This window comes from Propithecus coquereli, unplaced genomic scaffold (genome assembly GCF_000956105.1).
Source record: "Propithecus coquereli isolate 6110/MARCELLA unplaced genomic scaffold, Pcoq_1.0 Scaffold186, whole genome shotgun sequence".
In the NCBI taxonomy this organism is placed as follows: Eukaryota; Metazoa; Chordata; class Mammalia; order Primates; family Indriidae; genus Propithecus; species Propithecus coquereli.
The window spans coordinates 106,263-124,011 of record NW_012143412.1 but is presented as its reverse complement, the minus strand read 5'-3'; the positions used below and the strand labels follow the sequence as shown (position 1 = coordinate 124,011).

Sequence of the window (17,749 nt, the reverse complement as noted above, 5' to 3'; positions counted from 1 at the left end):
CTTCTTCATCTTTTTCCACGTATAGCCATGTATATATTGTTTACAATCCAGATATAATTTAATTGCTCCTGTCAGCTATGTTTCTCTAGTTCGATAAAATGATAGAGCTGGGGGACCCATGTTTCCTTTTATGTTTTGCCTGAGGAGCTTTTCTCTGTCCTGAAATGATGCTCTCTTGCTATTGTCAGGAAAAGGAATATTATAAGCTGTTTCTGTTTTGGGGCTTAAGATTCTTGGGTTTTGGGGGTATGTGTGTATATGTGTAATTTTCTTCAGACAAAATGTTAAAACTGCTATGATTCATTTAAAAATCTTTTCCATGAGAGTTCCAAAGCCTGATTTTGTAGATTCCTAAGAGCAAAGCAGGATTGGGTGGAGCTATTTTTCTCAGTGAATTCAGGAAGAAGCAAGTCAAATGGTAAAAAGGAAGCAAGTCAAATGACAAAAAAAAAAGTGGGTTTTGGATTTCTAATGGTTTTTGGTTTTCTCACCTCACTATAGTCCAGTACTAGTGATCACTTTTGCGTCTTCCCAGTCCGCAGTGAGCAGAGAGTGAGATGAGCACCTTGAGGCTGGGGGCAAGTGGCACTCAAGCCAGTGGGGTTGGGTTTGCATGTGCTGTGTCTAGATCTTCCTCAGCAGGGGGAAGGCTCGCTGAGATCATCGGTTAACTCAGCCCCACTGCTCCGTAGCTTTTTGCATTGCAAGCCGAAATCCACCGACTGAGGAAAGAGGAGCAGCAGCCAGAAGAGGAAGAGGCTTTGGTCCAACACAAATTGCCTCCTTATGTCTCCAATATGGACCGCCTGGGGGACTCGGAACTGTGAGTGTGCGGGACGGGGTGTGGGTGGGAGGGCAGTCAGCTCCCTCCTCTCTTTGTCCTCTGTCCTCTCAGCCTTGAGGTTCCCTCTGACCCCACCTCTCCCATGGTCCCCTGTGCTTACTGAGGGAGAATTGCCACACTGCTCTTGCTGCAGAGCTCTATGAGTAAGGTCCTCATGGTCTGTTAGGTCCATTAGGAGTTGTTCCCAACCTCTGAGCCTCTGGCTCTGCCCAGAGCCAGGGGAACTTCACAGCTCTGCCAGAGGCCTGCACATCCAGATGTGTGTAGCTTGGATAAATAAAAATACAACCGCTATGGTAAAGTCTCGGGGAGCTTTTGTGCACTGGAAGAAGGGCCTCATATATGGAAAGATTGGCAATCACAGGTTGTCTGCATTCCTCAGTAGAAGCATACACCTAAGGATTTAATGAGGTAGGCAGATTGAGAGAGAGGTATTTGAGTGACCTTCAAAAACAGCTAGTTAAAGCAGAAGCCGGAGGTGGCGGTAATAGTGATTGAAGAAACACAGGCACAGGCAGATGACACAGTTAGCAATTGAGTCAGGATGCAAACCCAGGCAGCCAGGCTCCAGATACATGCAGCCAAGCACTGCACCCGATGAAATTGCTCCAGTTTCTGAGCCAGCAATGTCCGATGGAAGTATAAATGTCAACAAAAGATGTAATTTAAAAATTTTTCGTAGCTATGTTAAAAAAAGTAAAAAGAAACGAGAGATTAATTTTAATGATTTATTTTTTAGCTCAGTATATCCCAAATATTTCAATATGTAATGAATATAAACACAATATTAATGGGCTATTTTATGCTTTTTTTCATGCTAAATCTTTGAATTCCAGTATGTATTTTATACCTCTGGCACATCTCGATTTGGACTAACCACATTTCATGTGCTCAGTAGCTCATGTGGCCAGTGGCTGTCAGACAAGACAGCTCTGAGCTTTACTGTGGCCCTCAGAGAAGAGTTGCAGATGTCAGTGTTGTGTCAGATAAGCTGCTGGCTCCCTTTGTACATGAAATGGTACCAAGCGTAATGCCACCTTAAAGCCCAGGCTCCTGAACCCAACTAAGGCCCCGGTCATTGGCATCGTCCACAGCCCAGGAGGTCTGTGTTCTTGGTTTTACCACGTTCCTCTCCAGCCCTGTGACGCCATGGTGCGTGTGCTTGCCCAGAGCCATGGTGTGCAGCCAGAGGAGCGCCTCCCTCTCCCAGTCGCCTCGCGTGGGCTTCCTGTCCTCACTGCTGCCTCAGAGTAAGAAGAGCCCCTCAAGGTTGTTGCCTGCCCAGGGGCCCCCTCAGGCTCAGAGCTCGGCCAAGAAAGAGTCCTTCAGTGGTCAGGTAAGCGCAAGTCCCACCTTCCTAACTCATGCCAAGAAGCCCCTGCCATCCAGCCCTGTGCTCCCAGACCTCCTTGTCAAGTGCAGGTAGTTTGCCTTCCCTTTAGGGCTGATTTCTTGGGCATGTTGATGAGACCCTAAATTCACATCTCATTCCCTTTCCTCCTCTGTCCCTGCCTGTCCCCTCACTAACTGATAGCTCTGCAGGATGAGAATATAGATAAGACTATAGCGGAGGAACTGAGAGAACCAGGAGGAAAATCCACCTGATACGTGGCACGCCCCCTGCCTCCCCATCCTCGCCCATCCTTGCCTCTGGCTGGAAGTGCAGGCGCCGTGGCAGTCGGCAGACACATGCGCACTGATAAAGGCATTGCCGGACCTCAGACCCAGGTCTCCTGACCCAAGTGGCTGCTCTCCTCTGACCACCACCTGCACTCCCGTGCCAACTCTCAAAAGTCTGCCGCATCTTCCGGTTGAAGCAGTGGATAGCCAATGACAGGAAGTAGGCTTTGAAGATTCCCCCTCTTTTCTCATAAATTTCTTATGAGCTCACAAGGGCTTTTGACTGTGTTTTGGAGGCTCAAATGTGAATTCAAGCAATTCTGGAATTTTGAATTTTTGGCATAAAGAAATGTCTGGCTAAGGAGAAAATTATAATAGTTACCTCTGAATCCATGTATTTCACCTACAAGTTGGTATTTGCTGATTCTGCAAAGAATTTTCTCTATTTTTTACTTTTATGGAAGATTGCGAGAGAATTTCTTTGATGTCAGCTTATGTCCAAAATAGCCAAGCATCCCACTAAGTAGTTTTCCTAGCAGAGATTGTCAGAATTCATTGCTTTCAGAAATGCCTGCCAGAGTGAAAGCTGAAGAGACGCAGAGTTATACTTTATTGCTTGGATAGAGACACTTTCGCTTTTCATGTGTTTTTATTCGTTACAGATAAAGTAAGTGGTCATAGTCTGTGCCTTCCTCTTCTGCCACCCTCGACTTGAGACCAGTTGCAAGTGATGCAGCAGTTAGGGGCTGCTCCAGGCTGCCACTGGAACACAGCACCTGGGTTTAGTATTTTTGAGCTGGAAACACTAAGTAGGACACTGATCAGAAAGAGCATGGGCTCTTCTTAAAACTTTACTTTTAGCTCTGGTTCCTTGTTGGACATTGGTGCTCAGATTGTTTAAACTCACTCCAGTTTGCTTGGGATAATAATAATAGTATTTATTCCTGAGGGAAGGATTAATTGAGCTGATAGGAGCAGAGCCCTTGGTATGTGCCGTGCCTGGCAGATGATTAGGACTCAGTCAATTTTAGTAGTAGAGGTTGTATTCCTGTAGGTCCTGGCCTATATGGGTGCCTGAGTCAGTTCTGAGACCTAAGGTGCCATTAACACAAAATGAGTATAGTGTTAGCATCCATGAGGGTTGAAGCAGTTAAAAATCAATCATGGTTACTCCTATGAATGTTTTTCTGAAAGTTCGAATCTTAAAATTAGAATTCCAGTTCTGTGGAATGTGGCTGAGTTAGTTGTACTATAGTTGTACTGCTCTCTGGATCTCTCTCACTTGCAACGTTTTATAAGTTTAATAGATGGTGTATGGAGTGGTGAGTCCCTTGAAATGAGCTTGAAATTAGGAAATTCAATTTCATTAACTTAAAATGAAAGAAAACACAGAGACAGCTTCTTTGGGGCTAGGCCTATGGCTGTGCTCTTTGTGTGTTCAGGAACTGTGTGTCACATGGTGAGGATGAAATAGGATTGGAAATTTTTGTGCAGTTTACAGCAAAGAAATGAGGTTAAGAATGAGTAATTTGCAGCAAAACATTCCTTACCTTGCCTCTAAGATATAATTGAATAAAGGCTGGGTCACCAAGTGGTATGTTTACACAGCCAAGTTTCCAGTTCCTGAACAGAGATGACAGATATCTACAATCTGGAAAACCCAATGGTCAAGTCACTTGTTTTTTATTGATGGTTTCAATTCTAACAATAACTAGATTTGAGGTTCAAGAAAGTCACAGAATTCTGAAGTTGGAGGGAAGCTTAAAGGTCATTCTGGCCCAACCTCCTATTGAGTATAGGAGCACGTTGTCTGAATTGATTGCCTCCTGTGATGCAGAGCTCACTGCTTGTCAGAGTGGGAACATATGCTTGTTAGAAAACTACTAGTAGACACTTCTTTGTAACTTTTACTCACCAATCTTAGCTTTGTTTTCTGGAGCTGTGTAGAGTAAGTTGTCTTATATAGGACAACTTTTCCTATCTTTTCCATGCTACGCACTCTTTGTTCATGCCCCCGCTCACCTGTTTGCCCCTATGGCATGATTTCTAGACCCCTCACATCCTGGGCCCCCTCCTCTAGGGGGACATTCTGATGTTTTAGTCCCTTAATTACAAGTGATACCCAAATTTGAGTGTACAATTCTAGATGCTTTCTCACCATACCAAATGCAGTGGATGGTAGGCACTTCCTGTTGATCATGATAATGTACTGCTTTGAACTCAGTATATAATGATGCTGTTTTTTTTTATTACCCCTCCCCAATGATACTGGTTTTTAAATAAGCCACATTGCTTTGTCAGTGCACATAAAGCATGTAGACTTTTTTTCTCACTCCTATCCCACCATACCTCTGATGGGGTAGGAGTGAGAAAAGTCTACATGCTTTATTTACTACATGCATTTGTTTTTACTATTAAAGAATAAGCACACAATAAAACATAGACTGTATTGTTAAATTAGCAATATGTAAAATGATTAGACTTTCCTATTTTAGATATCGTTTATTTAGAGCATTGTAGATTTCACTCACATCAGCATTTTGCCTGCTTGTGAGTGGTTCTGTACCTGTTGCCCTTATTACTAAGATGTTCATAGCATTATTCTTGCAAAATAGATGGTAATATACACTCTCCAGGCTTTCAGTGTGAATCTGGAGGCAAAATTAAAAAAATAAAGAAGGAAGTAACTGCAAAACCACAATTCCCAAGCTTTTCTGGGATCTCTAATTGCAGTAGCCAGGGAGGGCACATCCGTAGTGCCTCCCCTGGGCTGCTGCATGGCTCACAGTCTGCAGTCTGTACTCTGTCCTTCCCCTCAGGGCTAATCCTGCTCCTTCACACCCACTCGGTGAGCCATGGGACTGCAAGTGGGAATTACCTTATTACAGAGATAACCTTTAATTGGCTGTAATGTGAAGAAAGCAAAGTGTCCACAGACTTCTATACTTGTGCTCTTATTAATATCAAATTAATTCCCAGCTATGGAGACATCGGTGGTGATAACCACTGCCCGGGGGGCCGTTCCTATGGATCTTGGCAGGAGGAGGAAGAGCCAGTCATTCGGTGTATAATTTCTGTTTTATGAGGGCCTGTTTTCTAGGTGGCTTTGTTTTGCTTCAGGTAAGATCAAATTACTGGAACTTGTTTCCTCTCCCATTTGGATGATTACCTGGCAAGCTCTGTGAGGCTTTGCAATCCCTCCTGATCTACTCAGGCCACTGAAAATTAATGGGTGTCAATTTATATCCATCTGCAGAGTGAGAAGTGAGATGGTCAGATGATAAGACAGAGGTTACAATCTCTCTCTTGAACCATAGGAGTCAGGCAAATTATGATAGAATATAATTGAGACCATTGGCATGTAATGTTATATGTAGCCAATAGTTTTTATGATGTTTGCCCTTAAAAAAAAATAAAATAAAATTTTCAATTAATAGGTGTGTCACAGTAGATAATTACTTAAGTTATATACATGTGTAGCTACACACAAATTTACCTTAATCTACTTATTAAAGTGTTTTTTGGACAGCTTTTAATACATTATTATCTTTAGTGGTTGCTCACCCTTTAATGACTTATGAATAGATACAGTTTACGGAGAAGCTCTCCTCTGCTTTAAGCAGGATCCGATAGGTCATGCTTAGGTCCCGCCCTCTGTTGGGATGCATAACCCTATCGTTATCAAAGCAGTTCTTGATCTATAGTGGACACCTTCCTTGCCATCTTGACTTGTGAGGGAAGTGTTCCTTTGTATTATACTTCTCAGTGTTGTATTTTCTGCTCTTCCTGGGGAAACATCAGTGTTACAAGTGCCTTTTGAGTCAACTAGAGGAATTTGACTCCTCCTTATCCTGTATTTTCCTTAGAAATTTTTCATTTCATCTAGGTTGACATAAAGGTCTGCAAAGAGGTCACCACAACTACAGGCTTTCCAGGTGACTCTGATTCACTCTAGTTTGGGAACTACTGCCTTTTCTGTCTACATTGGACATATAGGTTCCTGAGACTAAGTATTAGCAAGTTTATCGGTTAAGTTCCTCTGAGACCTCCTCTCTGTTATTTCTTTTGCTCTCGTATGTAACCTTCACAGGATCTAGCAATATTAGCAATATTATATGGGTTCTTTTTCCTTTTATTCGCAAAAATCCAGTTTGAAGATATCTTGGTCAGGTTGATAAATCTGTCAAACCTGCATAATAGCTATTCTAGGCTTTTGAGGCATCCTCACTTGTTAGGGGCCCACTATTTTAGAAAACTGCCATCCACCCCGGAATATCTCCAGGTGAGAGATATTGCAGGGTGAGGACTGCAGGTGACCTGGCCCGCTCTTAATGGGTGGAGAATGGAAAGGAGTACGCTTACAACCTCACTCTCCCGCTGAGCCAGAGCTTTCTAAACCACCTGCTCAGCCTGGCCAGGGAGGACCTTACCTGGGAGCTGTCGGGTAGAGAAGCCATGCACGCCTTGGCGCTTGCTGTCCTCCTGGCCCAGCTGTGATGCCCTGGGAAGACTGCGAGAGACTTTTCCCAGCCAGCTTCTTGTCCTCTAGGCCACCAAGGGAAAGGACCTGACGTTCGGGACCAAGGATGGGAAGATCCTCCTCAGCGGGCTGGCCACTGGGGAGTCCAGTTGGTCACAGCACCGGCAGCGGCGCTTGCAGGACCACGGCAAGGAGAGGAAGGAGCTTTTCTCTACCACCACTTCCCAGGTATGGCGTGTTCCAAATGCCCCTGGGGACACCCATGCAGCTACTGAGCAGCACTGTGGAGGGGCCCTTCTCACCTCTCCTCTGAGTTCTGCTGCTGTGCAGAGTTAGGCAAAACCGCAACCACTAGAGCCCCTGGCATGCTGTGACCTCGACACCCCGCAGTGTGCTCCGAGTGTGGGGACCCCTTGCCAGCTGACTTGTCCCACTTGCTTACAACAGTGTGCAGAGAAGAAGCCAGAAGCCAGTGGCCCAGAGCCAGAACCCTGCCCAGAGCTCCACATGGAGCCGGTGGAACCGCCGACTCGGGCTTCCGCGGTAGGCCCTGAGGGTGGAGGGGTCCGTCCCGAGCAGCCCTTCATTGTGCTGGGGCAGGAGGAGTACGGGGAGCATCACTCGTCCATCATGCACTGCAGGTGGGTTTGGGCCTGGGGCCAGTGGCCTACCAGGGAAAGCGCAGGGTAGCCTGGACTTTTGGGCAGCTCATGTGAAGCTATGACTGGCTGGGGAGAATGGGGGTGCCGATGGAAGGATGGTCCCTAGAGGGCCATGGTCACCCCGAAGAGTCACGGGTATCCTGCTCTGAGCTATTGTTGGACTGGCCGGCCTCTCTGTCCTTTCTACTCATGTTTCTCTGAGTTTTAGGAACAATTTACCCTTTATTTTAACCACCAAAACTCACTTAAATTTAATTTGCTTTATATTGGTACTTCTAGGTAAATATTTACCATTTATAAGTTTTTACTTAAACATGGTGAAATCATGACCTTTTAAGAACAAACCCTCACAGACTGTAATTTTCAGAAGATAGGTGGGTTTCTTGTTTTGACAGCCCTGCCCCGGCCCTGGGGCTGTTCTGGAGTGTGACTGGGGAGGTGCTAAATCTCCCCGCCTGCCTGAGGGTAGCGCCCTGGGAATCTTGCCCACGGTTCTATGCCTGGTGTTGACCAGGAGAGGCACTTAAGAAGTGTTTCTTAGACAAATGAATGAAAGAATATTTCCAGAAATAGTCCATACCTATCCGTTGAGTGTAGACCTCTCGGGATTATTTTTAATACAGTAGGGAAGTCGGAGGAGCGATCATCTTGGCACTAGCTGAGGAGGATGGGGACTGAGCCGGGATGCTGACGGTGCTCCCTTTTCTTCCATTGCAGGGTGGATTGCTCTGGGAGGAGGGTCGCCAGCTTAGACGTAGATGGGGTCATCAAAGTGTGGTCCTTCAACCCCATGATGCAGACCAAAGCATCCTCCATTTCCAAGTCGCCACTGCTGTCTTTAGAATGGGCCACCAAGCGGGACAGACTGGTGAGTAACGTTGGCCTATGGGCTCCCTTTGCCATCTAAGTTGAAGAATTGCTCAGGGACTCAGAGATCACACATCTAGGACTGGCCCAGCAGCCTCCTGTTTTGGGGTGGCAGTGAGGTTACTGGTGGACCAGAAGTAAAACGAGCCACAGGGGGACCTGGAGAACACAGCTTCTGCCTGTCTGTGGTGATCTGCCCGGGCGACCTCCTGCCTGCTGGCGCCCGTCTGTCTGTGTTTCCAACCACGGTCTCAGCTCTCTCCCTGCCCACCGAGAGCCCTTCCGGGCCAGGCCCCACAGGAAGCAACTTATGTGGTGAGGGGATGGTGTTCTGTTTTGTGGTTCCCACGGGTCTAATTGCCCCCACCAATAGTATACTGTTCCTTTTCCCTCTGGACTCTAATATTTGGATAGGATTTGTAGTTAAGGAGGTAAAATTGATTTATCATTTTTTCTTTTGTTCCATTTTTTGAGGATCACACCATGTAGCCAAGGGGCAGACCCCTTTTTTGGGCAGCTGAAGGAATTATCCTCACGGGCTAGGATCTCAGGGCTTTGCCTGTACCAGTGTCAATTTGCCAAGTGAATGCTGAGGTCACAGCCTCCCTAATATTCCTGGGGATACCCTAGACCTGAGCTGCTTCTGGTACTTTCTTCCGGTGGTATTTGTTATTATCTTTGAGGCTTCTCACCAAATAAGTCACAAGTCCCTGAAGGCAGGATAGCCACTTTTATTTCTTTTCTGGAGGCCTTTGTAGGCCCAGAGCCAGCGCTGTCCTCTGAAGAGGCAGCTAGCGCCCCCAGGCTCCGTGACCGGCTGGGCCAGTACCCAGGGAGGGGCGGTGGACAGAGCAGGAGCGAGAAGGAAGGGTTGCAATGGCTGGGGTTTCAAACCGAAGAAAGAGGGGATGATCGGAGGGTCTCATGTAACCAACCAGAGCATTTTCAGGTGTATCCAAGGTGATGCATCTCTCCCATTCCACAGATTCCTTTGTGGTTTTGCTTCTGTTCAAGGTCAGCTCTGATGTCTTTCTTTAATTTTGAAGTGAGGTCTGTTGTAGCCAGATGAGTGGAAGAGCTGCCTCACCTCTGTAGCCTGCGCAGCCCGGCCCCCTCTTAAGACGCCCCTGACCTGGCCTGACTCCGTACTGTTCTTTTCTCCTCCTGCCTGTTGTCGTTCCAGCTCTTGCTGGGCAGTGGTGTGGGGACAGTGCGTCTTTATGACACAGAAGCCAAGAAGAATCTCTGTGAAATCAGCATCAATGACGACATGCCCAGGTGAGCTGGAGGCCCCCCAAGGCCGCAGGCTGCCAAGTGTGCTCCGTGGGGCCTAGTGCCCCATGTCCTGTAGTAGGATTAGGCCTCAGAGCCAAATGTGCCCTCCCTTTGGGGGCAGGTGGAGGGTCTGACCTGGGCCCACGTGTGTTGCAGAATCCTGTCCCTTGCGTGCAGCCCCAGCGGGGCCTCTTTCGTCTGTTCGGCCGCAGCCTCGAGCCTCACTTCCCAGGTGGACTCCTCGGCACCCGACATTGGCAGCAAGGGCACGAACCAGGTTCCTGGAAAACTGCTGCTGTGGGACACGAAAACCATGAAGCAGCAGGTACGGGCCCTGCCCTGTAGGTCTCCCTGTGGCGGGACACACTGTCTGCGCTCCCCTGTGAGTCTCCCCTGATGAGTCTCTTCCCCTCAGTTCAGTCCCTCATAGTTCCTGGCATCTTGCTTCCTCCAAAGCTTTTATCACAATTTGTAATTTTGTTTACTTGTGATTTTCACATTTTTAATTAAATATTGAATACATACAAAAGAATATTGAAATCGTGGGTATATGGTATAATGTGAGGAAAAGCAGTTAAACGTTTTTTGCTTTGGTCTCCTTAGATTTTTTAAAAAGTGTAAGTGTTGAAAAGTAGTAGACTCCAGTTGGGAAGACTGTTAGCAACTCAAGTCATTCAGAATTGTGCCAGAAACTTAGAAGTCACCCAGAACCTACCAGAGGGCCCTTGTGGTTTATTTTTTAGGAGAGGACTGGTGCTGCCTGAATCCCTGTTAACTTAGAATTGCGTGAGAATTACAGTAGCAGCCAGCAGTAGCGAGGACACGTGTGTGTTCATAAGAAGTGACAGCTGACCAGACAGCCTGGCCACCGTCCTTGGAGCCGAGGACATGTTTCCCCCAGAATAATAACAGATGCTTGCAGCTGCCACCCTAAGTCCCAGAGAGATTTAATAGTGTTAAACTCACCTGTTTAGAGGGCAGAGATGTTTCTTATTAAAATTATTAGTTTCAGCACTCAAAAGTGGTATGGCCTATTCTGTTGAACATGTTGTTTCCTGATGCTGCTGGACACACTCGAGGGTCCCTGCATCAGCTGGGCTGCGTTCCTGGTGTTCAGCTTGTGCCTTCCTGCATCTGCCTGTAGAAATGGTCTCTGTTCCCATGGGGAGGTCTCTTAGGCTAGTCGGGGCCACACCCGAATTCTTGGCCTCCACCCCCGGCACATCTGTCCCTCCTTTTGCAGTTTTCCTCACTTTGGCAAACACATCCCACTCACAAACTGGGGATCTTCCAGGACCCATCCTTCTCCCTCTGCTCACACAATCCGTCCATGAGAAATGCTGTCAGTGCATTTCCAGTCCGAACACGACCTGCATTTCCAGGAACACACTCTAGACTGGCCTCTGGTGACCCTCCTGTGGCCCTGCCCCCTGTCCTCTACACCGGTTCAGTTCAGTCCCTCATAGTTCCTGGCATCTTGCTATTTTCCTCCAAAGCTCTTATGACAATTCATAATTTTGTTTACTTGTGATTTTCACATTTTTAATTATATATTGAATACATACAAAAGAATATTGAAATCATGGGTGTATGGTATAATGTGAGGAAAAGCAGTTAAACGGGCATTCATGTACCCATCACAGTAAAAATGGAGCATTACCAGTACTTTTTAGCTCTTGCGTGCCCCTCCACAATCTCTGTCTCCTTTCCCCTCCAGAGAGAACTTGTCTTGCATTTTGGCTTACTGTTGCCTTACATTTTAACAATTAGTTTACTACATTAATATATGTCCATAAACAACATAGATTTGTTTTGCATGTTTTCTAACTTCATATCAATGGAACCATAGAATATGTATTTTTCTAGAATGTTCTATTGTATTCTTGATTGAACACTGATTCTCCTAACTCTGACCTGGTTGTATTCTCTGGTGACCTTTGCTGAAACTAAGTTAGCTGTCAGCGTAATTGGCATTGCTTTGTCAGTTGTCTTTTCTCTCTGGCAGCTTTTAGGATCTTCTTATCTGGGTATCAGGGTATGGATTTTCTTGTTTTTAAGTTTTAAAATTTAGTTTTTTTTTTTTTTTTTGAGACAGAGTCTCACTGTGTTGCCCGGGCTAGAGTGCCGTGGCATCATCCTAGCTCACAGCAACCTCAAACTCCTGGGCTCAAGCGATCCTCCTGCCTCGGCCTCCCGAGTAGCTGGGACTACAGGCATGCACCACCATGCCTGGCTAATTTTTTCTATATATTTTTAGTTGTCCAATTAATTTCTTTCTAATTTTAATAGAGACGGGGTCTCGCTCTTGCTCAGGCAAAGTCTTGCTTGGGATTTGTTTGGTTTTCTCAATCAGGGGATTTGTGTCTTTGTTCAATTCTGGAAAATTCTGAGTCATTGTTTTTTCCGGTATTAACAGTTCTCTGATTATCTCTTGCCTTCTGGAACTCCAGTTATATACGTGCTAGAACTTTTCTTGTCCTTTTTTTGTTTCACTTTTCTGCATTCTTGATGATAGTTTCTTCAGATTTATGAGTTTGCTAATTCTTTCCGCCACTGCATCTAATCTTCTACTGAACCTATTAGAATATCAATTTCAGTTATTGTATTTCTCATTTCTAGAGGCTCAACTTCATTTTTTCAAACCTGTTTCATCATTTTTACAGTCTCCCATTTTTATCTATATTTTCTTTTTTTTAGAGATAGGGTCTCACTCTGATGCCCAGGCTGGAATGCAGTGCTGTGATTATAGCTCACTGCAGCCTTGAACTCCTGGGCTCAAGCAGTCCTCCTGCCTCAGCCTCCTGAGTTGCTGAGACTACAGGCGTGAGCCACCACACCTGGCTTTTATCCATATTTTCAATTCCTTCTTTTATTTTGTTGAATATATTGGATGTTCTCATTGTATGTTCTGTCTGGTCATTCTAACATCTCAAGTCTTTGTGCATCTGACTCTGCTCCTGCTCTCTGCTGTTCCTGTGAGCACGTGCTCCAGTTGCCTGATTTTCCTGTCTTAATGAATTTTGACTGTGGGTTTCTGTTTCTTGGACCTTTGTCCTTGAGAATATTTTGAGTCTTGGGTTGGAGCTGCATTTCTCTGGAGAAGATTTGCATTCACTTTTGCCAGGTGCCTGCGGGCACTGCCAACTCCTGCCAACTTTAAAATAAATTCTCTGCTTGAGGTTTCTCAGCCTACAGAGGGATTGTGAATTTGGGTCACATCAGGGCCAGTTTGTGATTACAGCTTTGCAGAGAGGTAAGTTTGTTATCCCTTCTTGTGAAGTAGGTTTATTTCTAGTTCATTCCCCCGCTCAGGGTATAGCTCTTTGGAGTCCCGGCTTTACGTGATAGTTTCTCGTCACCTGACCCTGGGCAGGTCTTACGCTGTTGTCTCCAGGCCCCTAAGCTCTGCGTGGCTGTCACAGCGGGAAGTTGGGTCACCTGGGTTCGATGACTGGCCCATAGTGAAGGCCAGCTGCGGAAGTCACTAGTTCCCTGGACTCTTGCTGTCCCTTCTTTTTGGCCTCAGATGAGTCCTTTATTTGCTAGCTCAGCATTGTGTGTGTGTGTGTGTGTGTGTGTGTGTGTGTGTGTGTTAATAACATTCTATCTTGTGTTCCTAGTTTCAGCAGGGTTATTTAGGGTTCCTGGGGTTCCATATTGTTTGAAATGATATTCTTCATTAATTATCTGATTAATTAATAGACCTTAAGTTCTGTGAGGTTGTTTTGTTTGCTGCTGTATTTCAAAGAGTTTCTGTGGGGGGCCGTAGGGCTTGATGGGAAGGGAATGGAGCAGCCACGTGACCCTGGCACAGGCAGTCTTCTAGGGGTGACTGTCACGAAAGGCAGTTGATGAAGTGTTATTTCCTGGTGGTGGTAAGACTTTTCAATAAGAATTAGCTTGGAATGCACTCTGGGTGAAGTGTAGGACACTCAGATGTGGATTACTCATTTTATAACTGAGCAAGCCTGGATTATTATCTGCGTGGAAACCAGAATGTTCTAGGGCACAGAGACTTTGCCCTGGAAAGAGCTCAGAAGGTCATAAGCACAGCACTTTGGCAAAGGCTCAGGTCCACCCAGCCTGGGATGCCTATGTATGTGTCTACGTTGGAGTAAGCAGCGTGCTTGGGCTTGGTGAAGATCTGGTAATGGTGTTTTTGTTTTGTTTTAATAGCTCCAGTTCTCCCTGGATCCAGAACCCATTGCTATCAACTGTACAGCCTTTAATCACAATGGGAACCTGCTGGTCACAGGGGCAGCCGATGGTGTCATCCGCTTGTTTGGTATGCAAGTGTGCTCATGGCAATCCTTGTGCCCTCCTCTGATGTCCCAGGGAAGAGGGTTGGATTTTTTTTGCAGTTAGAGGCTATTGCAAAACCCTGATTTCAGATGTACGTACTAGTGCTTAACTTTGGTCAGAGTTTTCAAAACACCCATGGTAATCAACTTGCACCTGGTTAGTGTCAGCAGCTGTGGGGGGGTGGTGGAGCACGACAGTCCTGTTCCATTGGAGTCCTCAACACCCATATGGAATCCTGAAGGACACAGGAGAGTGATGCCATCCTCTCCGCCTGCTGTTGGCAGCTCTTTCTCCTCACAAAAGCATCAGAACGGTGCTCCTTAACCAGGGGCATCCGAGCCATCTGGCGTGCTGTTTACAAATCCTAGGCCAGGCCCTGTCCCTAGGACACACCCCCAGGTCTGGACTGTATCTTCAAGGGATCCCCAGGGTACCCTGGGGGAAGTTACAGAGGGCAGGTGCTCGAGTGTCCCCCTGGACTTAGGGCTCCCCAGAAGAGCTCCAGCTCCCCCTGGGGGACTCCCGAACCTTGCTTTGATCCAGCGAAGGAAGCTGCTTCCGAAGCTCAGACGCAGCATGACCTCTGGGGCAGGGGCAGCTCTGTGACACCTGTCGGGTCCAGCAGGCCCTTGGCCTCCAGAACAGCTGTCACCCCTGAGCAGAGGGCCAGGGGCCTCCTGGTGCAGGCAGATGCCTTCCTCAGTGCCCGGGCTAGAATCTGAGTGGCAGTGTCTCGTTGCCTCAGACATGCAGCAGCACGAGTGTGCGATGAGCTGGAGGGCCCACTGCGGAGAGGTCTACTCCGTGGAGTTCAGCTACGACGAGAACGCTGTGTACAGCATCGGCGAGGATGGGAAGGTAGGCACCCGAGGATTCCGATGAGAGAGCACTGGGATCACACAATGGGCAGGGTTTAGGTCCCGCCCATACTGTTTACCAGCTCTGTGACTTTCGGCCTCTTTCTGCCTCAGTTTTGTCATCTGTAAAATAGGGATAAAATAGCGTTGCATCTCATAGGATCCTTTGTGTGGTTTAAATGAGTTCAGTGGGAGTCAGCTATCCTTATGAAAGGGAATGGCACGACTGTTCTCCTTGTAGCAAAAGTAACTCATCTCACCATGGATGGGGTCCAATTTGGGACTACAATATGCTTTGGTGAGCTCAGTAATGGGTGGTCTTGGGACCACTCATGGATGCATGGTTTGCTGAGGGGATTGGGACATCTCCCCAGAGGCGTACAGGCCTGAGCAGAGTCCAAAGATGTAAGAAGGAAGCCAGAAAAAAAGGTGAAAGTAAAAGCAAATGCCCCCTCGTAGATTGCATCTGTCGAGGTGCATTAGGGGGCGGGAACAGTGTCGCCTTGGGAAGGCAGCCAGGCGGTGGGCAGGGTGGGGGAGAAAGTTCAGCTTTCCATGCTTGCCCTCCTGTGCCTTTGGATTTGATACTGTGTACCTTCTTATCCACTGAAAACAGGAACTATAAAATAAATTCTTCATTTGAGAAGTGTAGGAAGGGATTATTAAAGCTTCACTTCCTGTTTGTGTGGGTAGGACTCCCAGTGAAGAGGTGGTCACCGCCGAGCAGCCATGGGGCAGGCTCACGGGTCATGGACACCGCGGTGAATGAAGCCACGTTTACCACCGCGTCACTCAGTGTTCAACTGATGGGATTGCCGAGAAACTGGAAATGTATTCGGAATCTGTCCTCTCTACCTTGTTCCTAAGATAGAAAAATCTAGCTGGTTTCTAACTATGATGAGGCTGAGGATGATGATGAACATCATCATCATCATGGCGGCACTTGAAGCATTCCCCCTGCTGAGAGACCAGAAATCCATGCAAAGCCAGTTGCTGTCCCTTTTTCTCTCCTATTGGACTTTGATGTGAGGTTGCTGACTGTTTTTCTAGATATTCTTCCTTAAAAAATGCTTAGATTTTGTTGGCGAGAGAGGGGACTTAGGAGTGGCCTGGGGACCCCTCACCCCAAGCCCCTTTTCTGCCTTTGGCAGTTGAAAGGCCTTTCAAAAGTGCCAGAACTGTGGCCTGGGGAGGTGAGTCCCCCTTGCCAGCCTCTGCTCCGGGGTCGGTCCTCACTCTCCCCTCCAGGTTTGGGCCCTGGGCTGTGGCTGGCTAGGCTCTGCTAAGAGAGCACCCTGCTTGTGCTCTGTGACTGCAGTTCATCCAGTGGAACATCCACAAGAGCGGCCTGAAGGTGTCTGAGTATGGCCTCCCCTCCGACGCCACCGGCCCCTTTGTGCTGTCCGGATACAGTGGCTACAAGCAGGTGCAAGTCCCCAGGGGCCGACTCTTCGCTTTTGACTCAGAGGGCAATTACATGCTGACATGTTCTGCCACGGGGGGCGTCATCTACAAGGTAACTGGGTGGGGTGTTGTGGTGGGCAGAGGCTTCCTCCCTGGAGGTCTGGGTTGCGGTTGGGCTGAGCGTGACCTTCTATCCCCACGCTGCTGGGCAGTGGAGATGCTTTTGACACAGGGTGGCCAGCATGGAGAGCCTCCCTGCTGTGAGCCAGGCCAGGGCTGCTTCTCAGCTCAGGTGGAGAAGGCAGGATTGGGGCGGAGCACAAGGTGCCTGTCCCTTCTGCTCATCTAGGACAAGATTCTGCCCTCTTCCTGCCTCTGTTCCTTGGGAACAACACCTATTATAGAAAATGTTAAGGAATAAGAAGAGTTGCGAAGTGTTGGGGTGGGGGAAACATGCCCCCAAAGAGGTCCAAGCCAGCTGGATTTTTCAGTTACTCTAATCTGGTATGGATTTGTTATTTCATTGGTTGTCCCGTGGGTCAAGTACCTTCCAGTCCATGTTTGAGACAGAATTTGAGCATTTGATTTATCAAACCATAATGTGAGTGTCCACATTGTTTTTGTCCCTCAGCTTACACATTTGTTTAAATTCTCAAGTTAGAGCTTTTGTTCCATGTCCTTTTTTAATACAATTATATGAAAGTATGTGTCTTCTGTTTTACTGGCATCATCAAATAGACTAGATGAGGATCGTGTTGTAGCCTAAGCTCCTGTGTCTGTACCAAGTGAATTCATTCTCAGCCTCAGTGTTAATTTGTAATTATTTGCCTGATGGTGGTGTTTGGTGTAGGTAGAGAGAGTCATACAAGGTGGAATGTTCTCAGTGTCCGTCATTGCCACAGCTCATGGGTCAGTCAACAACATGAGTTTTGGACAGAAATTGTGTGCTGGGTGTTGGACTAGGCACTGAGCTATGATCTCTGCTCTCCTGGGGCACACGCTCAAATTAGAGGCACAGGGCCGACAGTGGGGAACAGCACAGCATGGAGCAGTTCTGAGAGGAGGAAGCTCTTCGTGGGGTTTGAGACCTCAGGGAGGTCCCTGGGGAGGCCATGGACCCAGGAGGAGGGAGGAGTTGGGTAGATAGGAGGAAGGCAGGCCTTGGGGCCCCACCTGGGCAGAGGCAAGTGAGAACTCATGGTGTGGGGGAAGTGGGTGCTGAGGTGGGAAATGAGGAGCCTCCTAGACTGTGGCCTGAGGTGTGTGCAGTGAGGTCTGGGCTCACCGGCACTAAGGCCCCCCTTTTCTACAGCGGGTGATGATTCTAGTGGCTCTTGCCCTCTCCTTAAAAATTAGCTCCATCCTTTCTCATAGCTGCTTATCCCCCAGTGGAGAGACTATGAACAGTGTTCAGTTTACAAGCCTGATTTTATTGTTT

General features: G+C 47.3%; 1 protein-coding gene across 1 annotated transcript in view; it reads left to right on the top strand.

Annotated features, from left to right (window-relative positions):
- The window catches only part of WDR91 (WD repeat domain 91), a 24,437-nt gene that overhangs the window by 4,675 nt on the left and 2,013 nt on the right, over window positions 1-17,749 (top strand). Inside the window, exons 4-13 of the mRNA XM_012642748.1 lie at window positions 693-823; window positions 2,015-2,180; window positions 7,014-7,172; window positions 7,392-7,585; window positions 8,324-8,474; window positions 9,657-9,751; window positions 9,905-10,073; window positions 13,925-14,033; window positions 14,796-14,908; window positions 16,226-16,423. Coding sequence (XP_012498202.1) covers window positions 693-823; window positions 2,015-2,180; window positions 7,014-7,172; window positions 7,392-7,585; window positions 8,324-8,474; window positions 9,657-9,751; window positions 9,905-10,073; window positions 13,925-14,033; window positions 14,796-14,908; window positions 16,226-16,423 — 1,485 coding nt within the window. The remainder of the gene's footprint in view (window positions 1-692; window positions 824-2,014; window positions 2,181-7,013; window positions 7,173-7,391; window positions 7,586-8,323; window positions 8,475-9,656; window positions 9,752-9,904; window positions 10,074-13,924; window positions 14,034-14,795; window positions 14,909-16,225; window positions 16,424-17,749) is intronic.